The 25,744-nt window shown below is 38.1% G+C and overlaps 3 protein-coding genes and 1 long non-coding RNA gene across 5 annotated transcripts; 1 reads left to right on the top strand and 3 right to left on the bottom strand.

The window, feature by feature from the left end:
- Window positions 1-19: 19 nt before the first annotated feature.
- On the bottom strand, window positions 20-14,486 carry aldh1l2 (aldehyde dehydrogenase 1 family, member L2). The gene is made up of 23 exons (XM_088988944.1): window positions 14,298-14,486; window positions 12,818-12,962; window positions 12,504-12,738; window positions 12,263-12,428; window positions 10,388-10,489; window positions 10,219-10,308; window positions 10,008-10,142; window positions 8,984-9,109; window positions 8,827-8,918; window positions 8,033-8,177; window positions 7,805-7,924; window positions 7,593-7,720; window positions 7,360-7,510; window positions 5,872-5,942; window positions 5,661-5,766; window positions 5,413-5,500; window positions 5,226-5,319; window positions 5,056-5,155; window positions 3,938-4,036; window positions 3,633-3,798; window positions 2,196-2,301; window positions 1,927-2,126; window positions 20-1,250 (listed from the first exon to the last, which is right to left on the bottom strand). Exons 1-23 carry the CDS (start codon window positions 14,343-14,345, stop codon window positions 1,195-1,197), a joined length of 2,769 nt encoding a protein of 922 aa, XP_088845070.1. The 5' UTR covers window positions 14,346-14,486; the 3' UTR covers window positions 20-1,194.
- Window positions 14,487-14,710: 224 nt separating this feature from the next.
- sult4a1 (sulfotransferase family 4A, member 1) lies at window positions 14,711-19,122 on the bottom strand. Of its 2 annotated transcripts, XM_088988955.1 has the most exons (8): window positions 18,639-19,122; window positions 17,870-18,000; window positions 17,724-17,804; window positions 16,979-17,105; window positions 16,817-16,911; window positions 16,596-16,734; window positions 16,378-16,518; window positions 14,711-15,521 (listed from the first exon to the last, which is right to left on the bottom strand). In XM_088988955.1, the coding sequence occupies exons 1-7, from the start codon at window positions 18,805-18,807 to the stop codon at window positions 16,382-16,384; spliced, it is 879 nt and encodes a 292-aa protein (XP_088845081.1). In that variant the 5' UTR covers window positions 18,808-19,122; the 3' UTR covers window positions 14,711-15,521; window positions 16,378-16,381. The 2 variants fall into 2 exon arrangements, with proteins under 2 accessions (XP_088845081.1, XP_088845079.1); XM_088988953.1 differs by lacking the exon at window positions 14,711-15,521 and having other exon boundaries at window positions 15,537-16,518; window positions 18,639-19,118.
- A 436-nt stretch (window positions 19,123-19,558) lies between these two features.
- On the top strand, window positions 19,559-25,594 carry caprin2 (caprin family member 2). Its single transcript, XM_088988983.1, has 21 exons — window positions 19,559-19,682; window positions 20,482-20,731; window positions 20,808-20,870; window positions 20,958-21,044; window positions 21,141-21,379; window positions 21,527-21,609; window positions 21,689-21,766; window positions 21,876-21,914; window positions 21,998-22,035; window positions 22,132-22,311; window positions 22,429-22,470; window positions 22,546-22,671; window positions 22,788-22,872; window positions 22,980-23,020; window positions 23,519-23,614; window positions 23,682-23,753; window positions 23,866-23,988; window positions 24,294-24,393; window positions 24,498-24,559; window positions 24,696-24,747; window positions 24,806-25,594. The coding sequence occupies exons 2-21, from the start codon at window positions 20,492-20,494 to the stop codon at window positions 25,375-25,377; spliced, it is 2,418 nt and encodes an 805-aa protein (XP_088845109.1). The 5' UTR covers window positions 19,559-19,682; window positions 20,482-20,491; the 3' UTR covers window positions 25,378-25,594.
- Window positions 21,143-22,029, bottom strand: LOC148881688 (uncharacterized). Its single transcript, XR_016113685.1, has 3 exons — window positions 21,923-22,029; window positions 21,714-21,834; window positions 21,143-21,248 (listed from the first exon to the last, which is right to left on the bottom strand). It is a non-coding gene; the product is annotated as an uncharacterized LOC148881688 (long non-coding RNA).
- Window positions 25,595-25,744: the final 150 nt, after the last annotated feature.

Raw genomic sequence — 25,744 nt, 5'->3', positions numbered from 1 at the left:
GATAAATGAACATTCAAAATTTGAGTGGCTCAACGGTTTTTATTCATTTTCTGACAAATAAAATGAAACCCGCGACGCCTTCAATGACCTTGGTAGTTGAAACGACACGTCACTATGATTTTTTTCCATACATGACAATTATTATTACATGACAATCGCCGTGTTAATCTATCATCACCGTGTTTGCAGACGGATCAATTAAAAACAAGAACGCTGATAAAAGTGCAGTGAGAGGTTCCACAAAAAAGTGGGAACTCCAAACCAAAAAAAAGGTGATTTCTTCTAATCCTGTCATTCGTCACCAAGTAAAATTAATTGTGCCTTTCACAAAATTAGTGTCTTACTATCCAATCGCCTCCAAAAAGTTTCATAAGAAACCCCCCAAATCTTGCAGATACAACAAAAACAAAGGAAGTGAGCTGCTCTATGTGTGATAAACAGAAAAAAAAACTAAGTTTCTACAGTGGAGAAGCATTTTTAAAAATTGGTTTGGAATCAGTCTTACTGTTTTGTTTTAAATAATAAAAATAAGACAAAAAGGAGATTACAAAAATAAGATTTAGCTTCGCAAGTAAAAAAGAAAAAAGCACACGAGCTAAAAATACAAATTGGTTAAAAATCCATCACTATGATTGCTTTCTATTCGCTATCAGTCTAGCTACCTAGCTAGCTATCTATTTGCTATCCATTTTCTATCTATTAGCTAGCTGCCCAGCTGGCAATATATTTGCTATCTATTAGCTAGCTACATAGCTGGCAATCTATTTGCTATCCATTTGCTATCTATTAGCTCTGTCTAGCTAGCTAGCTAGCTATGTAGCTGGCTATTTATTAGCTATATGGCTATCTAGCTAGTTAGCTAACTGTCTAGCTGGATATTTGCTATCCATTTTCTATGTATTAGCTAGCCACCTAGCTGGTAATATATTTGCTATCTATTAGCTAGCTACCTAGCTGGCTATCTATTTGAGTTACTTCCGGGTTGAGTGACCGCTGGCGAATGTGGCTGCAGCTGCTCACCCACAGGAAAAGTTTTTTCCTGTGACTGTAAAGTGACCTTGAGAGTTTTGAAAGGCGCTTATAAATGAAATGTATTATTATTATTATAGTGCGATGACACGGTTTTGATGGAAATGATATTAAGATCAGCAAAAATAAAATAAAAAAATCCTTCTTATGAAGCTGTCGTCGAGCTTAATATTCCACAGTCACCGCTTTGGTCTTGAGGTATTCCATGAGAGCGTCCTCACCTGTGAACGACAACGGCGCATTGTCATGACAACCAAAGCAATTCGGACATTTGATTTCTCAGCACCTTTCAAAACTCTCACCGTCACTTTACAGTCACAGGATAAGTTTTTTTCTGTGGGTGAGCAGCGGCAGCCACACGCGCGAGCGTTCACTCAACCCCAAAGTAACTCAAATAGATAGCCAGCTAGCTAGCAAGTGAAGAGATAGCTAATAGCTAGCAAATAGATAGCTATTAGCTAGCGAATAGATAGCTAATAGCTAGCGAATAGATAGTTAATAGCCAGCAAATATCCTGTGACTGTAAAGTGTCCACGAGAGTTCTGAAAGGCGCTTATAAATGAAATTATAAATTAATATAAATGTATTATTATTATTATTATTATTAATAACGCTATTAGCTAGCGAATAGCTAATATATAGCCATTATCTAGTTCATAGATAGCTAGTAGCTAGCAAATAGATAGCCAATAACAAGCGAATAGCCATTAGCCAGCGAATAGATAGCCATTAGCTAGCGAATAGCTGTTAGCCGGTGAACAGATAGCCAACAGCCAGCGAATAGATAGCCATTAGCGAGCGAATAGATAGATATTAGCTAGCAAATAGATAGTTAATAGCTAGCGAATAGATAGCTAATAGCTATTGAATAGACAGCCATTAGCCAAGTTAACTTACCGAGGTCTTTCCCAAATCCCGATTGCTTAAAGCCTCCAAAAGGTGACGCCACATCAGTCTTGTTATAAGTATTGACGAATACCGTCCCGGCTTGCAAATGTTCGCTGACGTACATGGCCTTGTTGATATCGCGGGTAAACACACCCGACGCCAAACCGTACTCGGTGTCGTTGGCTCGCTGTAGAACGCCTTCCACATCTCTGTCGGGAAAAAAAAAAAACATTAATTATTTGGACGCTAAATCCACGATAACAGTAGGAAGGACTGACCCGTTTTTAAATTTCGACACCACCATGACAGGCCCGAATGATTCTTCTTTGGCGATGAACATGTGATCCTCCACGTTTGTGAACACGGTGGGCTCCATGAAGAAACCTATTCGAGTTGAGTTGGATTTAGAACATGACAGTTACACTGCACTGTGGGTGTTTAGCGCCTACCTGTCAACCTGCTCAATTTTTCCTTCCATATTGAGAAAAAAAAAACATATGCGTGTGTAATATTTATTGCGCAATTTTATGAACAAAATTTCACATGTAAACATGAATAGTTTTAACAAGTGACAACATATTTCAAGCAAAAATCAAGTACAGGTAACATCTGACTTACGACCGAGTTCCGTTCCGACCAAACGGTCGTAAGTCAAAATGTTTGTAAGTCGAAATCCATTCAAAATGTTGAATAGAGACTCGGAAGCTAAATGACTCGCAAACTCCTCCTCTTAAAATGTTAAAAACAGGGTCTGGAGGTCGTGGTCGTAAGTTGAACAGGTTGTAAGTTGGATGTTACCTGTATGTTCTTTGTTGGAGAGCATTGTGGCTTTTTTGCTATGGGCAAGTTGAATTTGCACACAGCAACAAAAAAAAAATGAATTTGTGTTCTTACAATGTGTAATGTTTTTAAAAAATATGAATGATATTACAGCAACAACAAAAAATACGGTAAAATGTTTAATTTAACTGATTTCAAAATAAAATTCTTCATGAATTCATCATTGGAAAATCCAATCCATATTGCTAGCAATAATCAATAACAATCTTTGTTGTAGAGCATTGTGGCTTTTTTTGGCAAAAAAATACAATAATTTGTGTTCTTATTATTTTTATTAAAAAAATATATGAATGATATTAGGGCGGAAAAAAATAAAACAGTAAAATGTTTAATTTAACTCATTTCAAAATAAAATTCTTCATGAATTCATCATTGGAAAATCCAATCCAAATTGCTAGCAATAATCAATAATAATCTTTGTTGTAGAGCATTGTGGCTTTGTTGGCAAAACAATAATGAAAAAAGTATGAATGATATTAGGGCGGAAAAAACGGTAAAATGTTTAATTTAACTGATTTCAAAATAAAATTCTTCATGAATTCATCATTGGAAAATCCAATCCAATCCTTATTATTTTTTGGGACTTTTGTTTCTTCTCGAGACTTTTCGCACAGTGGTCGACTTAGCTTTTTATTGTAGCGATATTTGTTATAATTAACATGACCGCTCATATTTAATAACAAAAATGGAATTGAACATATCTCAAAATATTATATGACATATATTTTTTGATTATTATCGTAAACAATTTTTGCGTTTCCCGTTTTTGTACATTTAAAAATTTGTAAAAATCATACGAAATACGTCCGGTTGACAAGTATGTTAGCAATTTAGCAATCGTTCACATGGCAGCCATTGGCGTATTCGGTACTAACCGGGCCGGTCCACTTGCTTGCCGCCGCACACCAGCGTGGCGCCTTCCTTTTGTCCGACGTCGCAGTATTCCAGCAGCTTGTCCAAATGTGCTTTGTGATTCTGCGGCCCGTGGTCAGTGGATCGATCCAAGGGGTCGCCGATTTTCATTTTCTTTATTTCCGACACCTTTGTTTTGAAAAAACCCAAACGCGCAGTTTTAACAATGCGCCATCTCTCAAGTCTTATTTTGAAAATTAAAATTTCATTGGGATTTATGTCGATTTGAAATCCCGTTGAGTGAATCGAGTATTTACATAGAACTCACCACACGGCTGATGAATTCATCATGAATGGACTCCTCCACAAAAAGGCGACCCGCTGCAATGCAGTTTTCCCCTTTGTTGAAATACACCGAGCTCATACCCTGGGATGGAATGATTAAAAATAAATAAATAATAATAATAAAATAATTACAACAATAAAACATGTTTTCGCAACTATTTCTCAACATAAATACTCATTCAATGCCATTCCTGAAAGTCACAAAAAATATATTAAAAAAGACCCCCCAAATACCTGCAAATAGAAAGTTACAAACAAATATAGTAAAAAAAAATACTCAAAAAATACCCGCAAAAAGTTACCTGCAGAAAGTTACAGAAAAACACCCCCAAAATACATACAAAAAACAGAAGAAAGTTACAAAAAAATGTATTTAAAAAAAATCACCCCCCAAATAGTAAAAAGTTACAAAACAAATATAGTAAAAAAAACACTCCAAAAATACCTGCAAAAAACTGCAGAAAATTACAGAAAAATACCCCCAAAATACATACAAAAAACAGAAGTTACAAAAAATGTATTAAAAAAAATCACCCCCCAAATAGTAAAAAGTTACAAAATATAGTAAAAAAAAAACTGCAGAAAATTACAGAAAAATACCCCTAAAACATGCAAAAAAACCATAGGAGAGAAAACCCCCGCCCCCAAATAGTAGAAAGTTACAAAACAAATATAGTATTTTTTATACTATACTATACTAGACTATATAAAAAAACACTCCAAAAATACCTGAAAAAAACACCCCCATAATACTTGCAAAAAAAAACAGAAGTTACACAAAATATATTAACTCATTCACTGCCATTCCCAAATTTATTCAGGAATTGAAAATATGACATTGTGATATATGACACATTCCCGAATTTGTTCGTTTTTTTTTTTCATTTCGGGTGCCGATAAAGCGCTGGCCATTTTTTTTTCCTTCAGCAAGGGGGCAGCATTTCCCTTTTTTCCATGTTAGCGCTTTGTTCCAGCTTCAGTTAAAGCACTACATAAACCAATATGCATTTATTGTATTGTATTTTGGACAGCTGCCTCCATTTCAAGCTCATATAACTCCAGACCCAGGTAACTTGGGAATTAACTCTTTTTTTCTCTTACCATGCGAACAGCTTTGTCCATGTCGCAATCGTTAAAAATGATGAGAGGCGATTTCCCTCCCAGCTCCAAAGAAACTTTCTTCAGATTACTCAGCGCGCAACTAGGAACAAAGGAAACGCGTACGAACGTGAAGTAGCGGTCGGAAAACAACATTTTGACGGCGACCGCACCTTTTCATGATTTGTTTGCCGATGGGCGTCGAACCCGTGAAACCTAATTTACGGATATCGGGGTGATCGGCTAAGCGCTGTCCCACCATTCCTCCTAGAGAAGAGCAATTTGTTAAGATTCAGTCACATTCGAAAATGCATGAAAAATAACATTAAATGTCGCTTAGGATGATATCACATAAGTTACCTGAGCCCGGTAAGATATTGATGACTCCTTTTGGAATGCCGGCTTTGGCTGACAACTCAGCGAATTTTAATGCAGTCAACGGCGTTACCTGGACAGATAAAACAACCGTGACATATATCCGCCATACTAAAAAAAACACAAATAAAATAAAATAGAACACAACGCAGCTCAAAAAAGCTCATTTGATTCAATCAGGGATGTCGTTCACACGAGATTGTGAATGGTAGGAAGTACCATGTTATGATCACCTGTGCCGGTTTAAGAACGAGCGTGTTACCAGCTGCGAGGCAGGCGGCGCTTTTCCATGCCAACATCATGAGCGGGTAGTTCCAAGGGATGACGATGGCACAAACACTAACAAAAAAACAAAAAAAAAAAAATCCCATTCAAAATAAGAATCAGAAATCCAAACATACAAAAAAAACTAACATCAAATAAATATGTTGTTTGCCAACTTACCCGATTGGTTCTTTTTTCGTGAAGGTGAGGTTGCGGTTGGGCCTAGCCTGGTTAATGGGAATTGTCTTGCCCTGCGAGATAAAAGTGCATTGTTGGCACATAACAAAATAAATAAATAAAATAATACACACATAAAACCACCCCAAAAAAACAGGAGAAAGTTACACAAAAAAAACACCCCCATAATACCTTCAAAAATCTGCAGAAAGTTATAAATAAACACACCCAAAATACCTGCAAAAAACAGTAGAAAGTTACAAAAAATATAGATAAAAAATACCCCAAAAACCTTCAAAAAAAGTAGTAAGTCACAAAAAATTGATTAAAAAAAAAACACTACAAAAATACCCCCAAATAACTGCAGAAAGTTAGAGAAAAACAAACACAAAATGTCTACAAAAATCTGCAGAAAGTTACAAATAAACACCCCCAAAACACCTATAAAAACAGTCGAACAGTACCAACAAAAAACTGTAGAAAGTTACACAAAAATACACACTCAAAAAAACCCAACAAAAAACAGTAAAAAAAGTTACAAAAAGTATATTAAAAAAAAACAGTCCAAAAATACTTGCAAAAAACAAGTTACCAAAAAAAACACACCCTCAAAAACCATATGAAAGTTACAAAAATAAAAAAAACACCCATAAAAAACAGCAGAAACTTACAATGAAAAACACCCATACCAAAAAAAGCAGAAAGTTAATAAATAAATATATACATAAATACACAAATTAAAATCAAGTAAAATAAATTACAATAAATTAAGATAAAATACAATAAATACAATACATATATACATAAATACACAAACAAATACATAAATAAATACAACAATAAATAAACAATTAAATGAAATTAAAATAAAATAATGTAACCATAAAAATATGTAAATCTACATAAATAAGTAAATAAATTACAATAAAATACAATACATATATACATAAATACGCAAACAAATACATAAATAAATACAACAATAAATAAACGATTAAATGAAATAAAAATAAAATAAAGAAACAATAAAATAATGTAACCATAAAAATATGTAAAACGACATAAATAAATTACAATAAAATACAATACATATATACATAGATACGCAAACAAATACATAAATAAATACAACAATAAATCAATTAAATGAAATAAAAATAAAATAAAATAAAGAAACAATAAAATAATGTAACCATAAAAATATGTAAATCTACATAAATAAATAAATTACAATAAAATACATAAATAAATAAAACAATAAATAAACAATTAAATGAAATTAAAATAAAATAAAGAAACAATAAAATAATATAACCATAAAAATCTGTAAATCTACATAAATAAATAAAAATAAATAAAAAAATAAATAAATAAATAAATAAATAAATAAATAAATAGATAGATAGATAGATAAATAAATAAATAAATGTAAAATACAATTCCCCAAACAGCAACCGGTGTTGTGCGGCAACCCCGCAGTCATAACTTTACCTGTATCTTGTCGCACCATCCGGCAAAGTATCGAAAGGTTTGGATGGACATTCCCACGTGAGTCTTGAGTGCCAGCGTGTACACGGCCCCGGAATCGACCGCCTCGATGGTAGCCAGCTCCTCCTGGTGCTGCTCCATTAAGTCGGCCAATCTCATCGGGGGGAAGCAGTTTTTGGGTCATCTTTTATTTTGAAATGCGCATCACGATTATGCCCCATTTTCGGACTACTCACTTATAAAGTAGATTCCCCCTGTCTCTAGGGTTCATCTTGCCCCAAGGCCCGTGATCAAATGCTTCTTTCGCAGCCGCCACGGCCTGATCCACGTCCCCCACTGAAGCATAGGACACCTTACAAATCACCTAGTCCGAAAACGATGCACAAAAGCGTCCGTCAAGTACTTTGGATGTAACGACGGATCATTTCAACAGCCTCAAATTTCTTACCGATCCGTCGGTCGGATTAATGGTATCGTAGGTCTTGGCGTTTTCGGCGTCCACGAATGCGCCGTTGATGAAACACTGGTGCGGCATTTTCACTGTCATCTTGTTCATTTCCTTGGTGACCTGATAGAAGACGACACATTAGGAGCAAAAACATGATCATATTTCTATTAGCACCATTTTCATTACAGTATTCCAACATGGAGTGTTTAATAAAATACATTGACTTACATGGTCAACAACCAGTTCATCCTCCTCTTCTTCACCTCTCAATTTACGGACAAACATCTGGATAAAATCCTGAAAAGTGGTTGCCATGTAAATGTCCTCATTCTGCAGGAGGACACCGGCTCGCTGCTTCACCTCCTCAACCAACCTGGAGATATAAAACACAAAACGGGATAAATACCACGTCCCAGTACCAGTATGCTAAGTCCACCATTGCTACGTGTGGCTAAGGGTGTTTCTGTGTTGTCCAAGCTAACGGTCTCAGGCGATAGAAGAGGTTGACTAACTTCTGTTGATTTGGATTAACAAAAAGCCGCTAGCAGGGGACAGTGTGAGTGAGGGTGTTATCGCCCAGAAAGCAAGGCAACTTCACTCGGATATCATCGAGAGGCAACTACATCAACGACCATCACAAAGGTAAATAACACGACTTTATTAATTTCTTTAATTACAATACAATAGCACAATTATTATACGTAAAATAATGTATATTATGTGTAGTTTTAAGGTTTATGTAGTAGAAAATTATGTTTTACGAGGACCTGGGAACGGATTATTCTCATTTTAATGGAGTCCTATGGGAAATTAATGTTTGGAATACACACTTTTCGCCTTACACACGCTTTCTGGGAACCAATTAAGTTTGTAAGCCAAAGTTTTGTCAATGGATGCTACTGCTTCGTCTTTGCTTTCAATATTTAGCTTGTAATATAGACGTGCACATTCCATCATGACGTCCCTGATCCATTAGTGAAAAGGACACTTTGATCCTCTCCTTAAATGTTGATTCTTCTGACCTGACGACATCCATGGAAGCAGCTCCGGATTTGAAAAAGTCCGTGGTGTCCTCAATGGCCGGGACGTTGCTTAGAATCCCCTTCCAGATATTCTATCGTCAAAACAATTTCAGGTTATTCCGACGTATTAACGATGTGATTGGTTGAAAATACTCGCCCTCATCTCCTTCACGATCTCTTTCTCGTTGTCGGTCAATTCCACGCTTTGACTTTCGCCGGTAGAAAAGTACTTGGAAGCGGCTATCATTTTGCCGTCTTCGAATTGCAGGTTTTTCACAACAACCTAGCAAAGGACAAATACATCATATTTAACTCATTCACTGCCAGGTATATGTGCAAAAATGTCATTGTCACTCGAATTCCAGGACCCATAGAATATTGAGTTTTAGGACTACATAAACATTCAAAACAGCGTTGGAAACCTTAGATTATCTTCTTTCATCAGACAAAAAAAGTTACTTCCTAAAGTATATGAATCTGGAGTTATATGAGCTTGAATTGAGGGCATATGTCCAAAATACAATGCAATACATTGGTTTATATAGCGCTTTAAAATGGGGGAAAAAAAAGCAATTGCTGCCCCCTTGTGGAAGGGAAAAAACATTCTGACCAGCGCTTTATCGGCACCCAAGCATGAAAAAAAAAAAAAAAAAAAACAATCGGGAATGGCGCTCTACATCATTTTTTTTCAATTCCCGAATAAAATAATAAGACACACCCACAGCTAGCTAGCTAGCTATCTATTCACTATCTAGCTGGCTGACTATCTAGCTAGGTATCTGTTGGCTATCGATTGGCTAACTAGCTAGCTTTCTATCTATTTGAGTCATTTCCGGGTTGGGTGAACGCTAGCGCGTATGGCTGCCGCTGCTCACCCGCAGAAAAACTTTTCCTGGGACTGTAAAGTGACCTTGAGAGTTTTGAAAGGCGCTTATAAATGAAATGTATTATTATTAGTAGTAGTAGTCGTAGTATTAGTATTAGTATTAGTATTAGTATTAGTATTAGTATTAGTATTAGTATTAGTATTAGTATTAGTAGTAGCATTAGTATTAGTATTAGTATACATTTGTGAATGACAGTGAATGAGTTTATATGTATATTTTTTATGATTTCCTCCTGTTTTTTTTCATGTTAATCACAAAAGCGTGATATTAAATTGAAAAGAGCTGCACACTCACAGCTTTTCCATCCGTCCCTTGTAGCACGAGGCCGTTTTTGGTCACCAGGCTTTGTGCGGGTGCTCCTTCGATATCGAGTGGCTGGCCAGCGGGTATTGAACCTCGCAGCATTGACGAACCATACAAAGTGACGCACTGTTGGAGGAATGGAGAAGGTGACGGTGACTTAAAAGAAACATTTTCTCACCAAAATGTCTATTCGGACACCCACCTTGCCGTCAATCACAGTCCAAGCGCCGGGGATTTTATCATGGCCGCGTATCCAGTTGTGAATGGCGTGAGCTGGTTGAGCCAAATTGATCTAATGGAGGGAAAAATCAATCAATCAATAAATCGTTCGTGTTGAGGAAAAAAAAAAGTTAGCAGTTAGCATTTTGCACCTTAGCGTTGGATTTCTTCTGAATGCCTTCGTAGCTTGCGCCTTCCTCCGACTGCGGGATTCGAGGGGCCTTGCCGTCGGCGACGAGTTGCACCGATTCAACCTAAATATATATATATATATATATATATTTTTAAAAGAACCATGTCTTTATTTTTAGATCTATTTCAGGAAATCTAAAAAAAAAAACAGAAAGCAAAGCGCTAGGTAAATCCTAGCAGGATTTCATTTTGTTTTTAAATTCATAGTTAATGATTGCCTGATGCCTGGAATACAGAGAGATGACCCTTAATAGCAGCATTTATACCGCACCCACCTTTCATTTGTTGTTTGTTTGCTAAAATCGTAAAGTTTAGCGGCGTGTAAATCTTTAGTTAATAAGTGTCCGTTTCGAAACTATGTCCGTTTTCAGTTGTGCGTTAACTCATTCAAAAAAAAAGGTGTCTGCTCCAGTGCCAGGGTTTTTGTCATTTTCACTCAAATTACAGGACTCACAAAATATTGAGTTTTAGGACTACATAAACATTCAATGCAGCGTAAGAAACTTTAGACTTTATTCTTTCATTAGAAAAAAAAAAAAGAGTTAATTCCTAAGTTATATGGGTCTGGAGTTATCGAAGCTTGAAATGGGGGCAGATGTACAAAATACAATACAATACATACATATTGATTTATATAATGCTTTAACAACAGCTGAAGCTGTAACAAAGCGTTAACATGGAAAAAGGGCAAATGCTGCCCTCTTGTGGACAAGAAAAAAAACATTGCCAGAGGTCTGGCCAGCGCTTTACAGGTATTTTGGTGGTGTTTTTCTGTACCTTTCTGTGTTGTTGTTTTTTTTTTTTGGCAGGTATTTTTTTTGAGTTTTTTTTGTAACTTTCTTCTATTTACGGGTATTTTGGGGGTGTTTTTCTGTAATTTTCTGCAGGTTGTTTTGTGGGTATTTTTGGAGTTTTTTTGGTAACTTTCTTCTATTTATGGGTATTTTAGGGGTTTTTTTTTATAACTTCCTGCATTTTTTGTGGGTATATTTTGAGTTTTTGTGGGTAAGTTTCTTCTATTTACGGGTATTTTGGGGGTGTTTTTAATATTTTTTGTAACTTCCTACTGTTTTTTGTGGATATTTTGGAGGTTGTTTATTTGTAACATTCTGCGGATTTTTGCAAGTATTTTCGGGGCGTTCTTCTGTATCTTTCTGCAGTTTTTGCGTATATTTTGGGTGTGTTTTTTAATATATATTTTTGTAACTGTACTGTTTTTTTGTGGATATTTTGGGGTTTGTTTATTTGTAACTTTATGCAGATTTTTGCAGGTATTTTGGGGGAGTTTTCTGTATCTTTCTGCAGTTTTTGCGGGTATTTTTGGAGTGTTTTCTTTACTATATATATTTATTTTTGGTAACTTTCTTGTATTTGCGGGTATTTTGGGGTCATTTTTATAGATATTTTTTTGTAACTTTGTACTGTTTTTACGGGTATTTCGGGGATGTTTTTAAGATATTTTTTTGCAACTTTCTATTGTTTTTTTGCAGGTATTTTTGGGGTGTTTTTTTTTAAATTATTATTATTTTTTTTTGTGCCAACAATGCGCCTTTATCTCGCAGGGAAAGTCAATTCCCATTCACCAGAGTTATCTGAGCTTGAAATAGGGGCGGCTGTACAAAGGGCAAATGCTGCAACATCGTGGGAGGGAAAAACATTGCCAGAGGTCTGACCAGCGCTTTATCACAAGAAAAAACAAAAACCAAACCAATTCCGGAATGGCGCTGCAAGTCATGCTTTTCAATTCCCGAATAAATTTGGTGAATAAATGGCAGTTAATATGGGAGGTGAAATAACTTGACATCAGAATGTCACAATGACCTTTGGTTGGTTACCATTGCCTTGATGCCTTCCGGAAAAAGAAAACGGTTGTAGAGGGTGTCCACCGTGTCGTCGGGCTCGACGTCGCACTCCCGTTGCAGCAGGACGGGGCCGGTATCCAATCCGTCGTCGGCCCAAAATACCGTGAAGCCGGCTTTCTTATCACCGTGGATCAAGGACCTGAAAAAGCCGACAAAAACAAATACATGAGAGACGGTTGGGAGCAATCGGCTGATGGTGGAAAATGCTCTTTACCAATTGATGGCTGAGGCTCCTCTGTGCAGGGGGAGGATGGAAGGATGGTAAATGATGGATCCGTGTTTGGGATGATCAATGATGTTCATGGGGATGAATTGGGAGCAAAAAGGCATGACGTTGATCTCGGCATCCACCGCCATGTACGCTTGCACCACCTCCGGGATTGCCTTTCCTTTCACTCGCCAACGCGGGAACTTGAAAACCGGCGTGCCATCCTTCTCTGCCGCCAAAGCTGCAAAAAAAAAAGCGCACGGGTGATTTAAAAATATCATTATGTCATCATCAGAAATCAAAATGGCGTCTTCGCTCACCGAGCGGATCGGCTTTGCCGTTTTGGTCCGGTACGGTGAACACCCCGACCACTTTGTGACCTTCTTTCCTCAGGTTGCTGTACACCTCCTTGCCAAACAAGCTCTGGCCGATTATAGCGAGTCGGAGCTTGTTCTGGAAGTGACACTGCAATGAGAAGGACAAAAATATATATATTTTGGAGTTTATTGATATTGACAAATCGTTTTTGCATACCCATCTACTATGGTGGACACAGTTACAGTCTGTAACAATATACATGTATATGAGATTTGTACCTACAAAATGGCTGGTGTATGATTTTCATTTTAGCCTTTATTTTTTTACATTTACTGTATGGCTGTTCTATTTGGGGCAGCATTTAACACCAGAATGCCTTAATTACATTACATACAAAAACAATACAATTGTCATGTAATTATACTTTTTTTTGGGGGGGGGGGGTTGCAACATTTTATTTTTATTTTTTAATGGAGAAAAAATACCATCATGTTCTTCCACTGTAGTTTAAGGTGGCAATACCATCATTCGCCGCGAGAGGGCACCCGTGGATTGTTTACCTCTAATGTTGCCGAATACAACTGCATTACAGTATTCATTTATTCGTTTTTTGAGTCGTTTTATTCTCAGTAAGGTCGTGGGGGTGACGATATTATGATTATTATTATTATTTTGTAACGTTGGTCATAATAAAAACATCATATGATTATCTCAATAACATGACAATTTCGAATGGGATAATCGACTGTACAGTAGTTTTAAATTGCAATACCATCTTTCACCACAAGACGGCAGATGTGGCGACGTTGCCCACGACGACAATATTTATTTTGTTTATTTTTTTATTTATCTTGCAAATTTTGAATTAAACGCAGAAAAATAACACAATACGGTATCTAAATAATACTATAATTTTAATGGGGTGGTTTTGGGAGGAGGGGGGAAATAAACGTCCACGATGATTTATTACACTGATTTCCACGAAGCAAGATATTGGCTTTCCCCATTGGCCAGAAGCAAACCCCGTGAAAAGCGACTGGCTGGTTAACGAAAACTCCAACGCCCTCCCCTTCTGTCCTAGACACGTGTAAGGAGAAAAGGGGCTGGCAGTTGTCTCTGTCAAGTGCACGAGGCAACCGGTATCATATAGCAGTCATAAATTTATTCATTAGCATATCGGAATTGCAGTCATATTAAATAAATTAATCCTGAATAGATTACGATCACGATCGTGTGTCTTTTTCTAGGGCGTCTCGCTAGGTGGCATAGCGATCATCGAGATTTAAATGGAAATAGAAAAAAAACAACGCTGATGCAACCCCTTAACGTTTTACACTGTGTGCAACCTCGACAAAAGCAAAATTAATAAATATATGAATAAACATAAAAAAATAATCAAACTACCGCTAAACCCCACCAAGTTCCACCTATGCAACTTTGGGTAAGAATGCAACAATAAAGCAGCTCGAGTGTTTTACTCACAGACGAAGTAGAAAATTTCCGGAAGACGTGGCTTGCTGTCCACAACATCTTAGCGTTTTATGTTCATTAAAAAATAAAAAGATGAAGGATTTTAAAAAAGGGGGGCGGCTTGAACTGCCGACAAATCTCCCTACAAACAACCTTCGACGTGTCACAGTGAGAGAGTGGCTTTGCAGCTCCTCACAACAGGCACGTCGCTGCCGTCGTGTACGTCATTTGCGTGCGCGCTCCCGTAGTAGTTTCCTTCTCCGCGGGCACGCCGCTTTGTTATTATTATTCTTTTTTGTGCCTGTTTGAGATGCTTTGCTACTTATAATCATTCACATTTTGTTAATATCAGAAGGTCGTACTTACACTCTTCCTAAATTATCATCGTCATGTGGCGTTTTATGAATGGCTATTTTTCCATAACTTTATTGAACATATTTCATTTACAATATAGAACAAGCATGAATAGTACAGGGTAAATAATATGAATACATACGTTCAACGTATATCCAAACAAAAACCAGTAGACTCTAAACAAGCTTAGACGGTTTTACTTAAGTATATTATGCAAATGAGGTAAACGTTTCTGGTGGGCCCGCCCCTTTTCTGGTGTTTATTATTAACACCCCCCCTCGATTTACAGCGTCAAGCCCTTACGTTAAAATCCAACTACTCTAAGTAGGGAGGACTTATATTTACGTACTTATACTTAAAAATGTTTTTAAGGCAAGTAAACAAAAAATATTAGCTTGGAAGTAGTAGTAATAGATAAATAAACGGTTAAGTACACACATAACACTCACCAAATAGGAGAAACTAATCTGGAAATACTAACCAAGTCAACAAACAAAAATTATCTTACTCACAAGGGGAGTGGGTAGGGGGGTTGACAGGTGCGATGTGACAGCTGTCAATCGGGCCTTCTTTCACACTGACAGCAGGCTGAATTTGGAAAAAAAAACAGTGTCTCCTAGCAGCAACTAATCGAATATAATCATAGAATGCGATTATGTTTGTAGTTGAGGAGTGGGTGGGTTAAATATTAGTGCAATTACTGTGTAACACTGGAACTGGCCTCTTCTTCTCTGACCTTTGAGCCTTCTGTTGGTCGTCTCCAATGACCCCCCCTCCCCCCTAGACCCCTCCTATCCGGCCTTGGGGGCTGTTGTAGGAGTTGGCATGCCTTTTGGTTTGGAGCCTGTCCACCTCCCACGGTTCTGGCTGGGTGCATCCTCGCTGATGGGTGGGTTGGGGGTGATAAGTGTGGCATATTCATATTTAGAGACTCAATTCAATGGTGGGATGCACGATATATCAATATCAAATTCATAAGAAGCCAGAAAAAATCACTCGGTGGTAAAATAAATAATTCACTGCATACATTGGTGAAAATAAATAAGCATTGTTATATCGCACTTTTTAGATCATTGTAGATTGTTATACATTGTTTATACAGGTAAACAGAAGTTAATACAAAAAGTGATATTTAGGTGTATTTATGTCATTTTTCTTGAAATAATAATTCAGAATCATAATTTGAGTCATTAACTCATTCACTGCCAGACGATGTGCAAAAATGTGTCCACTCCAGTGCCAGGGTTTTTGTCATTTTCACTCAAATTCAAGGACCCACAGAATATTGAGTTTTAGGACGACGTAAACATTCAATGCAGCGTAAGAAGCATTAGAATATCTTCTTTCATCAGAAAAAAAAGAGTTAATTCCTAAATTATGTGTCTGGAGTTATATGAGCGTGAAATGAGGACAGCTGTCCAAAATACAATGCAATACGTACATATTGGTTTATATGGCGCTTTAACTGAAGCTGGAACAAAGCGCTAACATGGAAAAAAGGCAAATGATGCCCCCTTGTGGAAAAGAAAAAAAACATTGCGGTAGGCCATGGCCAGCGCTTTATCGGCACCCAAGCATGAAACAACAAAACACCCCAAAAAAATCGGGAATAGCGCTCTACGTCATATTCTAAATTCCCGAATAAATTTGTGAATGACAGTGAATTGAGTTGAGTGTTTTAAACACAGCAAATTATTCAGTAAATGTGCAGCCACGGCGTTCATGGATTGTACTCAACTGGACTAAAGGGTGGGGACAGGCCTTTGTCCCAGGCAGAAATCAAATTCGAGGTTGGAATTTGCCATCTTCTGTCCGTACACAGCATCAAACTTTTCATTCATGGACACAGTAAAGACGTCTTTCCATAGACCAACGCGACCTGCCAAGAGGCGAGACGGAAATTTTGCGACTGGTTCGCTCGCTCAAACCGCCGTTATCTTTTGATTTTGACTTTACCCCTGCAGATGGACAACGCCTCCGAGCTGCAGCATTGCTCAATGAGCTGGTTGCAGCTTTCCACCATTGCTTCATGCTGAACCTCGTCACAAGATACTCCCAGGAACCAGGCTAACTGCTCCACCAATGCCCCGAGATCCTATGAGACAAAAAAAAGAACAAACAAACAGGAAATGAAAAAGCTCCTCGTTTCACTGTTGCGCGTTTGGCAGTCAGTTTACCTTGTACATGTCCTCGTATTTCAAAAAGAGAACATTGGAGTCCATGCGATGTTCCCAGAATTCTAAAACGTGTTCAAACCAGGAACCGTATCCAACTACAGAGAGAATGTATGACACATGTATGAGAAAGTGAAATGTCATTGGACAACTTGCATAACGTACGCTTGTCATTCATGAAGCGCTGGCAGAACTCCTGGAAGGATCCTCGATAGCTCATCGTTCGAAGTGATCGATGGAACTCAAAGTAGGACACGGCCAAATCTTTGGGGTTACGAGCCATGTAGATTATCTGGTGTAAAAAAAAATAAAATACAGAAGAAGATATGCTAATATGCTGTCACAATAACATTCATTATTTTGCTCACGTGAAATGTAAATTTCACATGACTAATAAAGGCGAATCCAATCCAATCCAATAAATGAACAGCTAGCTAGCTTACTGAATAACCAACCAGCTAGATAACTAGCTAGCTAAGTAACTAACTACCTAAATTAGAATCAGAATCAGAAAGCCTTAAATAGTCACATTTTAATAAATAAACACATTTTAATTTTCCCTCAAACTAATGAACTAACAAACTAGCTATCTAACCAACTAACTCACTAACCAATTAGCTAATTAACTAGCTAGCCAAGTGACCAACTAGCTAACTAAATAACAAAATATTTAAATAAATACCTAGTTAGTTAACTAGCTAAACAACCAACCAGCTAGCTAGCTAGGTACTGCAACTAACCAGCTACCTCACTAACTCAATAAATGAATGACTAAATAAATAAATGAATACACATATAAATACACAAATAAATACATACATACATACATACATACATACATACATACATACATACATACATACATACATACATACATACATACATACATACATACATACATAAATCTAACCTTAGCCTCTCCATTGTGCAATCCCGTGGGAAGGAATCGGTAGGGGAGATGACTTTTGATAAGACGTGGGGACGTAAGCTCCTGCAGGAATGTAAAAATAATAATAATAATAATAATAATTCTAACTGTCTTTTAAAAATCGATACCTTAATGATGTCCAAGCCAGGTTGAGGGTATTCCAAGACAGGCAATTGTTCATCGATGTTCATAAGGCCAATTTCATCTGGGTCAGCTCCTTGACTCACAAGATAAACAACCTCTTGAAGTAGACTGGTACCTAAAATGATCGAGCCAAAACACATTGGAAGCAATGAATACAAACAACAACACTTTTTAATAATAATAATAATAATAATAATGCCAAAGAGCAAATATGTAAAGTCTAAACAGCACAGGGCTAAGTATGGACCCCTGTGGGACACAATGACTGAATCAGTAGGGGAAGTCAACTCAAAGATAATAATAATAATAATGATATAATAATAATAATAATAATAATAATAATAATAATAATAATAATAATAATAATAATAATAATAATAATAATAAATGAACAATATGTGGAATTTGAATTAAGTAACAATTACTCACAATATATTAAAAAAAATAATGAATCAGCAATCGTGCCACAGTAGCCCATCCTTGCCATAAAATGTTCTAAAAACTATTGTAAATATTATTTGAATTAACACTTTGAATATTATTTGAATTAACACTTTGATTAACACTGTGATGTTTTTTATTCATATATTTTGTTTTGCCGTATAACTGTGAAGTATAAAGATTAAGGAGTAAATAAAACACAAATGACAAAGTGCGACTATAATATGAGTAAGGAGCAGCCCGGACGTTGGGTTTGACGTCATCAATTATGATCGATAGGGGGTAGAATGTGGTGAAATAAGACGCGTTTACCTGATTTGGGGTAGGTAATTATCCATATATCGCTACCCCTGAGGGAGAAATTGGCGATTTCCTCCATTTTCCCTTTGCAGAAAGGTGGCAAGCGAATGCCATCGAATTCAAAGTATTTGCTGTCATACTCGATCGGTGTACTGGGCGTGTTGACTTCGCTCTCTGCCATCGTAGCATGCAAAAAATAAATTAATTAATGAATTAAAAATAGCTCCCGAGACCCGCTTCAAATGGAACTGGTGGCGCAGAGGATGCTGCCTTGGATCTCGAATGCGCAAGCTTCTTCGCTGCCCTCCCATGGCGAACCATAGTCAAGAAAAGTGACGTCGTGTGTCTCAACCGGGGGGAGAGGGGGTTAAATACGAGCAAGTCCACACCCCACGGTAATGTTATGAGTTCAAGTGGCGTTGTTTTTAGCCCCGTAATTTCATTTCACTTCATTTGTGATGCGTATGCGTGAGATTTAGGGAGGGTGCATATGTGTTATGCCGTTAAACGACCACAGGGCGTCGCCCTTTTATGACATTTGTGAGATTTGGTGAGGGTGAATACGTGTTATACCGTGAAATGACCATATGGTGTCGCCATTGGAGTGCTTACCAAAGTCCAATTATTCTCAATAGAAAAGTACAATACGATATTATTCAATTTGTCACTGCGGGGCACTAAAATCCACAAAATGACGCCGCTTCACCACAATTTACCGTCTTTCGCTCAAGCGCTTTGTGTGCAAGAATGATTTTTGTTATGTTTTGAAATCAAATAAAACGTGGTAACTAATAACCAGACGATACAATGAGACTTCCGCTTATTCAAAAATGTATTCTGCCGTTTAAATTTTCCAGAGGAAGCAAATTCTTAATTTTTTTTACCTAATGCCAAAGTAAAAGCGGAAGTTTTACAAACGGAGCGCCCTATAAATCAAAAGCAAAGCTCGAGGGGGCGCCCTCTGTAAACTAATTACGTTGCACAGTGTGAACAAGGAGTGCTGGTGACTTCAATCGGTCTCAATTTTGGAATTAACGCCCTAAGTCGAGCTACGAGGTTGGTGTTTTTTTTGCGTCTTGTTTCGAATTAGTTTGGGAAAAGAAGATGACAAACGCCGGCGATGCGGTTTAATCGAAATCCCGTTAAATGACGGTGCATTCGGTGTGCATTTTGTCGTTAACGAGCCGCAGGGGAATTCTACGAAAACTGTAAGACTTGATTCGTTTTCAGACGTACTTAATTTTCACGGAGAGGAATTTCTGCAGTCAAGTGAGCTGCCACTTCGATTGACAACATTGTGCATTACGCTGGTCTTCCACAATGTGGCATTATCCCCATAGATGTATTTATTTCTTTACTTATTTAGTTAGTTTTGTGGCTGATAATAAAGAGTTTGATGTTTCTCCTGATGTTTGATGTTCGTGGGGTCGAGCAAGTCTTGCTGCGAACTCCGTCCAACGCTGTGCGGGTCTCTGCGAGTCTGCGTGCGTTTGAGTCCTAGTCCAAGTGGTTCTGCCCCGTGATTCCCCCGATCTCTCTGACCCGCGGTACTTATATACCCCTCGCCTGCGTGGGAATGAGTCAGGCTGACTTGAATGAAAGACATCCGTCTTGACGCCACAATACCATGAAGTTATTTATTTAAAATTTCACTTAACTTTCTAAGAGATGAATCCCTGCAATTTGAGTTTTATTTTATTGTAACGCTCAATAAAAAAAAGAATATATTAGCAATACTGAAATTCTGGAAAACATTTCAATTAAAAGTAAGTAAATACATTGTCAGTTAATTTGATTTGTTGCATCTCCGGATAGAAACAAGCAAAAATAATAATAATAATTCTCCCTTTTGTAGGCACTTGGCAATGGTACAGCTTCCTCCTTCCCCGACGGTGGGTGTCACACTCGGTGGCAAACACCCAGAAGAGAAGAAGGAACGAATGGAAGGCCCTTTGATTGTTTTGAGTCCAAAAGGAGATTCGCCGGCAAGCTTGGGCGCACCGCCGAGTTTTGACTTACCCACTGCTTATCATGGGTATGAAACTTATATAGAAGATGGATTAATCTGCCTCAAACATAAAGTTCGCAACTTGGAGAAAAAGAAGGTAGGATCATGAAACTGTGGCAAAAATCTGATCAAATATGGCTGTTTTTATCTTATTTTTTTGATTATTCTCCTAGCTGAAACTGGAACACTATAAGAGATGCTTGACCTGTGGTGAGACTCTGAATAAAGACCAAATGGTGAGTTTTTATTTTCAAAACGGTCACTCAATCATCTGATATGACCACAAGTGAGTATTTTTATGATATGTTTTTTTTTAATGTTAGGCTGCTACTGATAAATATGAGCAGGTGGTGCATAACCTGGAGTTTGCCAAGGAGCTACACAAAACCCTGGACAGCCTGACTCAAAATGTAAGAGTTAAATAGTTACCTGCTATGATGCTTGTCTCTGTCCAAGAAAATGTCTTCCAATCGAACGAGCGTCTGACGTCTTTGCTCACTCACCAGCTGCTGAAGTCGCAGAAGAAAGCGGTCAAGAAGGAGCAGCTGGGAAGGATGGAGGAGGAAAGGCGGCGACTTAGCATGGTGCTCCAAATCCAACATCTCCTTACCAGCCTACAACAGGCTCATGTCAAGAAAGATCTGCAAAACGGACACAACCAGGCACCCTACCTGCCCGCAAAGTGTCTCAATAGCTTGAGCCAGTTGGCCACTTTGCTCAATTCGAGGCAGGATGACAGATTGAGGTGACCACCCCTTTTTTAAAAAAATAAACAAAACCATATTAAGTTTAAGACTGATTAACCTGGAAGCATCTGGAATTTTTTTGGGGCACCATTTTGAAACAAACATTGATACGCACAAGATATGAATTTTCAATGTCGTCTTTTAAGTTTAGAGGAGTGGATGGAGCAAGCGGCCGTGATCTACATGGACCTTCTGGAGGGAGCGGAAAAACCAGTAGCTGGATCGACGTGTACGTATCGGAGAATTAGCGCTTTGGGTCTACGTAAAAAAAGAATAACAATCTAATCTCTATGGGTTTTTTTTCTCAGTTAAATTACTGAAAGAAGAGCTTACCAAATTACTGAAGAGCAAGTACTTCTCTTGTCTTCCATCCAAAACCACTCGAGGTACGTCCCATCACCGTGACAACCGCTGTCTTTTTGACTCTTACGTCGTGATGAATTTATACGCTGGTCTATAAAATTAAAAAAAATGCATATGAATGGATTTTAATAGGACAACAATGCCAAACAATGGAGGACAAATCAGTTTGGGGTACGTACTGTCGCCATTTTGATTCGGGATTAGTTGCTGTGTGTAAATGTCCTCACCCCTTTTTTTTTTGGAACCTCTGATAGCCAAATCAAAGGTGACGCAACCTGAAGATTCTCCAAAGGTAAGATCACATCTACGTGTTCTCAATCTAGAAAATAAGAAATTGCAAAGTGCGCAGACTCTGTTTCATCTAACCTTGCGAAATTCCCCGGCGCAGAAATACAAGGAAGATTCGGTGCTCAAGAGTCAGGACGAGCCTCCCGACTGTTGGGATTTTCAGTTCTCGCATGAAGGCGTCTCATCGCAGGCCGCGGTCAGCAAACCGTGGAAAGGCGCGGCTGATTTAAACCCCAAAACGCCTGTTGCTAGCCAGAGCAAGTCAGCTGGGAGTCGAGAGGTAAAACTCATGCAGTGGCTTGAAACTCCCTGGAAAAAAAAACACACAATTGCAGTTTGTTTTGAAGAGAAAAAAATATATATATTTTTTTAAATTAAAAATGTTTTTCTTTATCAGGAAAAGGTGAAGAAAGCAAACAGAGAGCGAAATGCCAAAACTGTGAGTACAAGATAGTTAAAAAAAAAAACAAAAACTGAATAAATCTTTAAATGTACACTTTGTGATACTTATCAGGACGATCACAAGGATTTACCTGAAATGAAATTCAGCTGGCCAAGCTTCCCCAAAGACCCGATCATGAGGAAAAAGCACTTGGAGGACTTAATGATCAAAATCCGTGGCTCTTTCAGTTTTATCCAGGTGTGATTTCGGATTGAAGACCTTGACAGGAAATTGATACGTTTATATAACCCCGCCCCTTAAAGGCACAGGATTAATTTCGTTGCAGATTTTAATATGTTGACATTGCTGTGTAGGATTCTCATCTAGATGGCGAGTCCACTTCAGAAAATGGAAACTCCAGATTTAAAAAGGAAACACCGGAGTCGGGGTCTCCTCTGGGTAACGTTAAACCATTTTTTTGGGTTAAATTTTAAGTTTCCATTTGTGAAAACTATAAACTGAAATCAATTTTATGCAAAGTCTTTTTTCTCCCCCCCAACCGACAGCTTTAAAACCCTCAAGTGATCCGCTGCCAAATGAAATGCAGGTAAGAAGTCGATAAGATGGTGGAATTTGTTTTTAACTCATTCACTGCCAGACGATGTGCGAAAAATGTGTCCACTCCTGTGCCAGGGTTTTTTGTCATTATCACTCAAATTGCAGGACATGCAGAATGTTGAGTTTTGGGACTACATAAACATTCAATTTAGCGCAAGAAACCTTAGACTATCTTCTTTTATCAGAAAAAAAGTTAATTCCTAAGTTATATGGGTCTGGAGTTATCTGAGCTTGAAAAGGGGGCGGCTGTACAAAATACCATACAATGTACAGATAGTGCTTTAACGACAGCTGAAGCTGGAACAAAAGGCAAATGCCGCCCCCTCGTGGAATTTGAAAAACATTGGCAGAGGTCTGACCAGCGCTTTATCGGCACCCCCCCGCAATAAAAATCAAAACCAGAACCAATTCAGGAATGGAAGTGAATGAGTTAAACATTTACCGTCTGTTCGGGTAAAATGTTAATAGCTTCATTTTCCATTCACAGTCCACCCCGCTGCCCGATCGGCATCCAGACCATAAAACCAGACTGACAAATGGGGATCAGGGTCTAAAAAGTTCTAAAGTGGAGATATCCCCAAATGTACGATTTTTGTTTTTGTCATAATGGCATCTGTTTATTTACTTTTTCTTCTTCCCCCGTTGTACAGGAGCATCTATCTTTGGGCGAACAGAAGAACATTTCTTCGCCATTGTTTTCCAGGCCAGAATCGGCAATGCCTGTCAGTTTCAAGTTCATACGTATTCAAGGGTGGTCAAAATGGAGGAACTCCAGATTTATTGCGGTTGTTCGAGAAGCTGAACATTTGACGCACCTTGCATGTTCCCTTCCAGACGCCGGTTGCCGATTCGGGAAAGATTTCTCCCTGTAACGAGACGACAGTGAGCATCTCGGACCCTGTTCCCGAGCACGCATTTTCCACTCCCACCTCTGTGCAATTTCACGATATACCTTTGGTGAGTCTCAGCAATTGATGAAACGGTCTATTATTGCCATCATGCAAAGCTAGCTAGCTATCTATTACTTCATTAAATGTATTATTATTATTATTATCTATTAGCTAGGTAGCTAACTTTCTATCTATTTGAGTGAACGCTGGCGAATGTGGCTGCCGCTGATCACCCACAGAAAAACTGATCTTGTGACTGTAAAGTGACCTTGAAAGTTTTGAAAGGCGCTTAGAAATTAAATGTATTATTTTTATTAAAAAAATTGCAAATGTAGATGCCGGTGTCCCATTTTTCTATTTTTTTTATTGTAGGTCTTCAACAGGGAGGCGGAAGTAGAGCCAAAGTACACCAACTGCAGCACCCAAACGCCACCCGAATTTGCACCCTTTGAAGATGACACGCAAACAATGGGTATGCTAACAATTTTTTTTTTTTGCTAATTAAAAGTCATCTAACTTCGGATTCTGTCATTTGAAGCATGCTGGTGGATTGTGATTTTTTTTTTTGTTTGGTAGGGGGCACGTGCATTTTCCAGACTCACCTCAAGAACTATGGACCTCTCTTAAGTACTCCAAGAGTAAGTCAACCCGCCCTTGGTTTTCATGAATACAGAAAGTGGATATAAAAAAAAAAAAAAAAACATACCCGCTTTTGTTAAAACGTCCGGTTTTAGTGTCTTCAACCCTTTTCTACAGCTTTTAATCCGTTTTCAGGGTTCTGGATCCCAGCATGTCTGTGGATGTGGAGTACAGCATCATTCCAATGGTAAGGATAATGTTCTATTTTCAACAATAAAATAAGATGGCTTTTTTTTTTCACGCAGCAACCTGGCGTGAGACCTCACACGTGAGCAGTCCAGATCGTGAAGAATTCATCACGATGGATTCAGGACATGGCGATTCCCTTGGCATGCCCGTCATAGATGACTCGCACAGTTCTCAAGGCCAACATCACACGTCCCTACTTCCAATGCAACTTTACCCTTTCTCGCAGCCGCTCAAAGTGGCCTTCACGGCCTCTCGCACGGTCAATTTTGCGCCGGGCAACCTGGACCAGCCCATTGTTTTTGATCAGCTGCACAGCAACCTGGGAGAGATGTTCGATACCCACATCGGCCGTTTTACCTGTCCCGTTAACGGGATGTATGTTTTCATGTTCCATATCCTTAAGCTGGCAATCAATGTGCCACTTTACATCAATCTCATGTGCAATGAAGAAGTCATGGTGTCGGCGTACGCCAACGACGGAGCGCCGGATCACGAGACGGCTAGTAACCATGCTATTTTGCCTCTTTTTCAAGGGGATCAAGTTTGGCTCAGATTGCATCGTGGCGCCATTTATGGAAGTACCTGGAAGTATAGTACATTTTCGGGCTTTTTGCTTTATCAGGATTGACAGTTCTGTATATTATATCTGGTATACCAAACTGTTAGGTCAGCCATGATACCAAAGTGCCTTCTTAATGTAAAATCCTGCTGATTATACATCACTACATCTCTTCAAAATGGCAAATGGGATTTCTGTTTTGGTGGTGGGTAATGGTGTTGAACACGAATGGCCAATATGTTGTTACTGAAATCCAAACTGGTCAATTTGGTCTTTTGAAGTGGCTTAATAAAAGATGAGCAGTGATATTTGTGTGCGAGCATTTTAGCATGATAGATGGTCAATTTAGTTTCAGTAAAATAAAATCTCAAAATAGAAGTAAAATAAATGAATAGTGTTGTAAGATAAAATAAGATAAGAAAATGTCAACACGAGT

This window comes from Hippocampus bargibanti, linkage group LG22, assembly GCF_051943395.1.
Source record: "Hippocampus bargibanti isolate YZ-2025 linkage group LG22, ASM5194339v1, whole genome shotgun sequence".
NCBI lineage: Eukaryota > Metazoa > Chordata > Actinopteri > Syngnathiformes > Syngnathidae > Hippocampus > Hippocampus bargibanti.
Note: the sequence above shows the minus strand (reverse complement) of the source record. Positions and strands in the feature narration are given on the sequence as shown.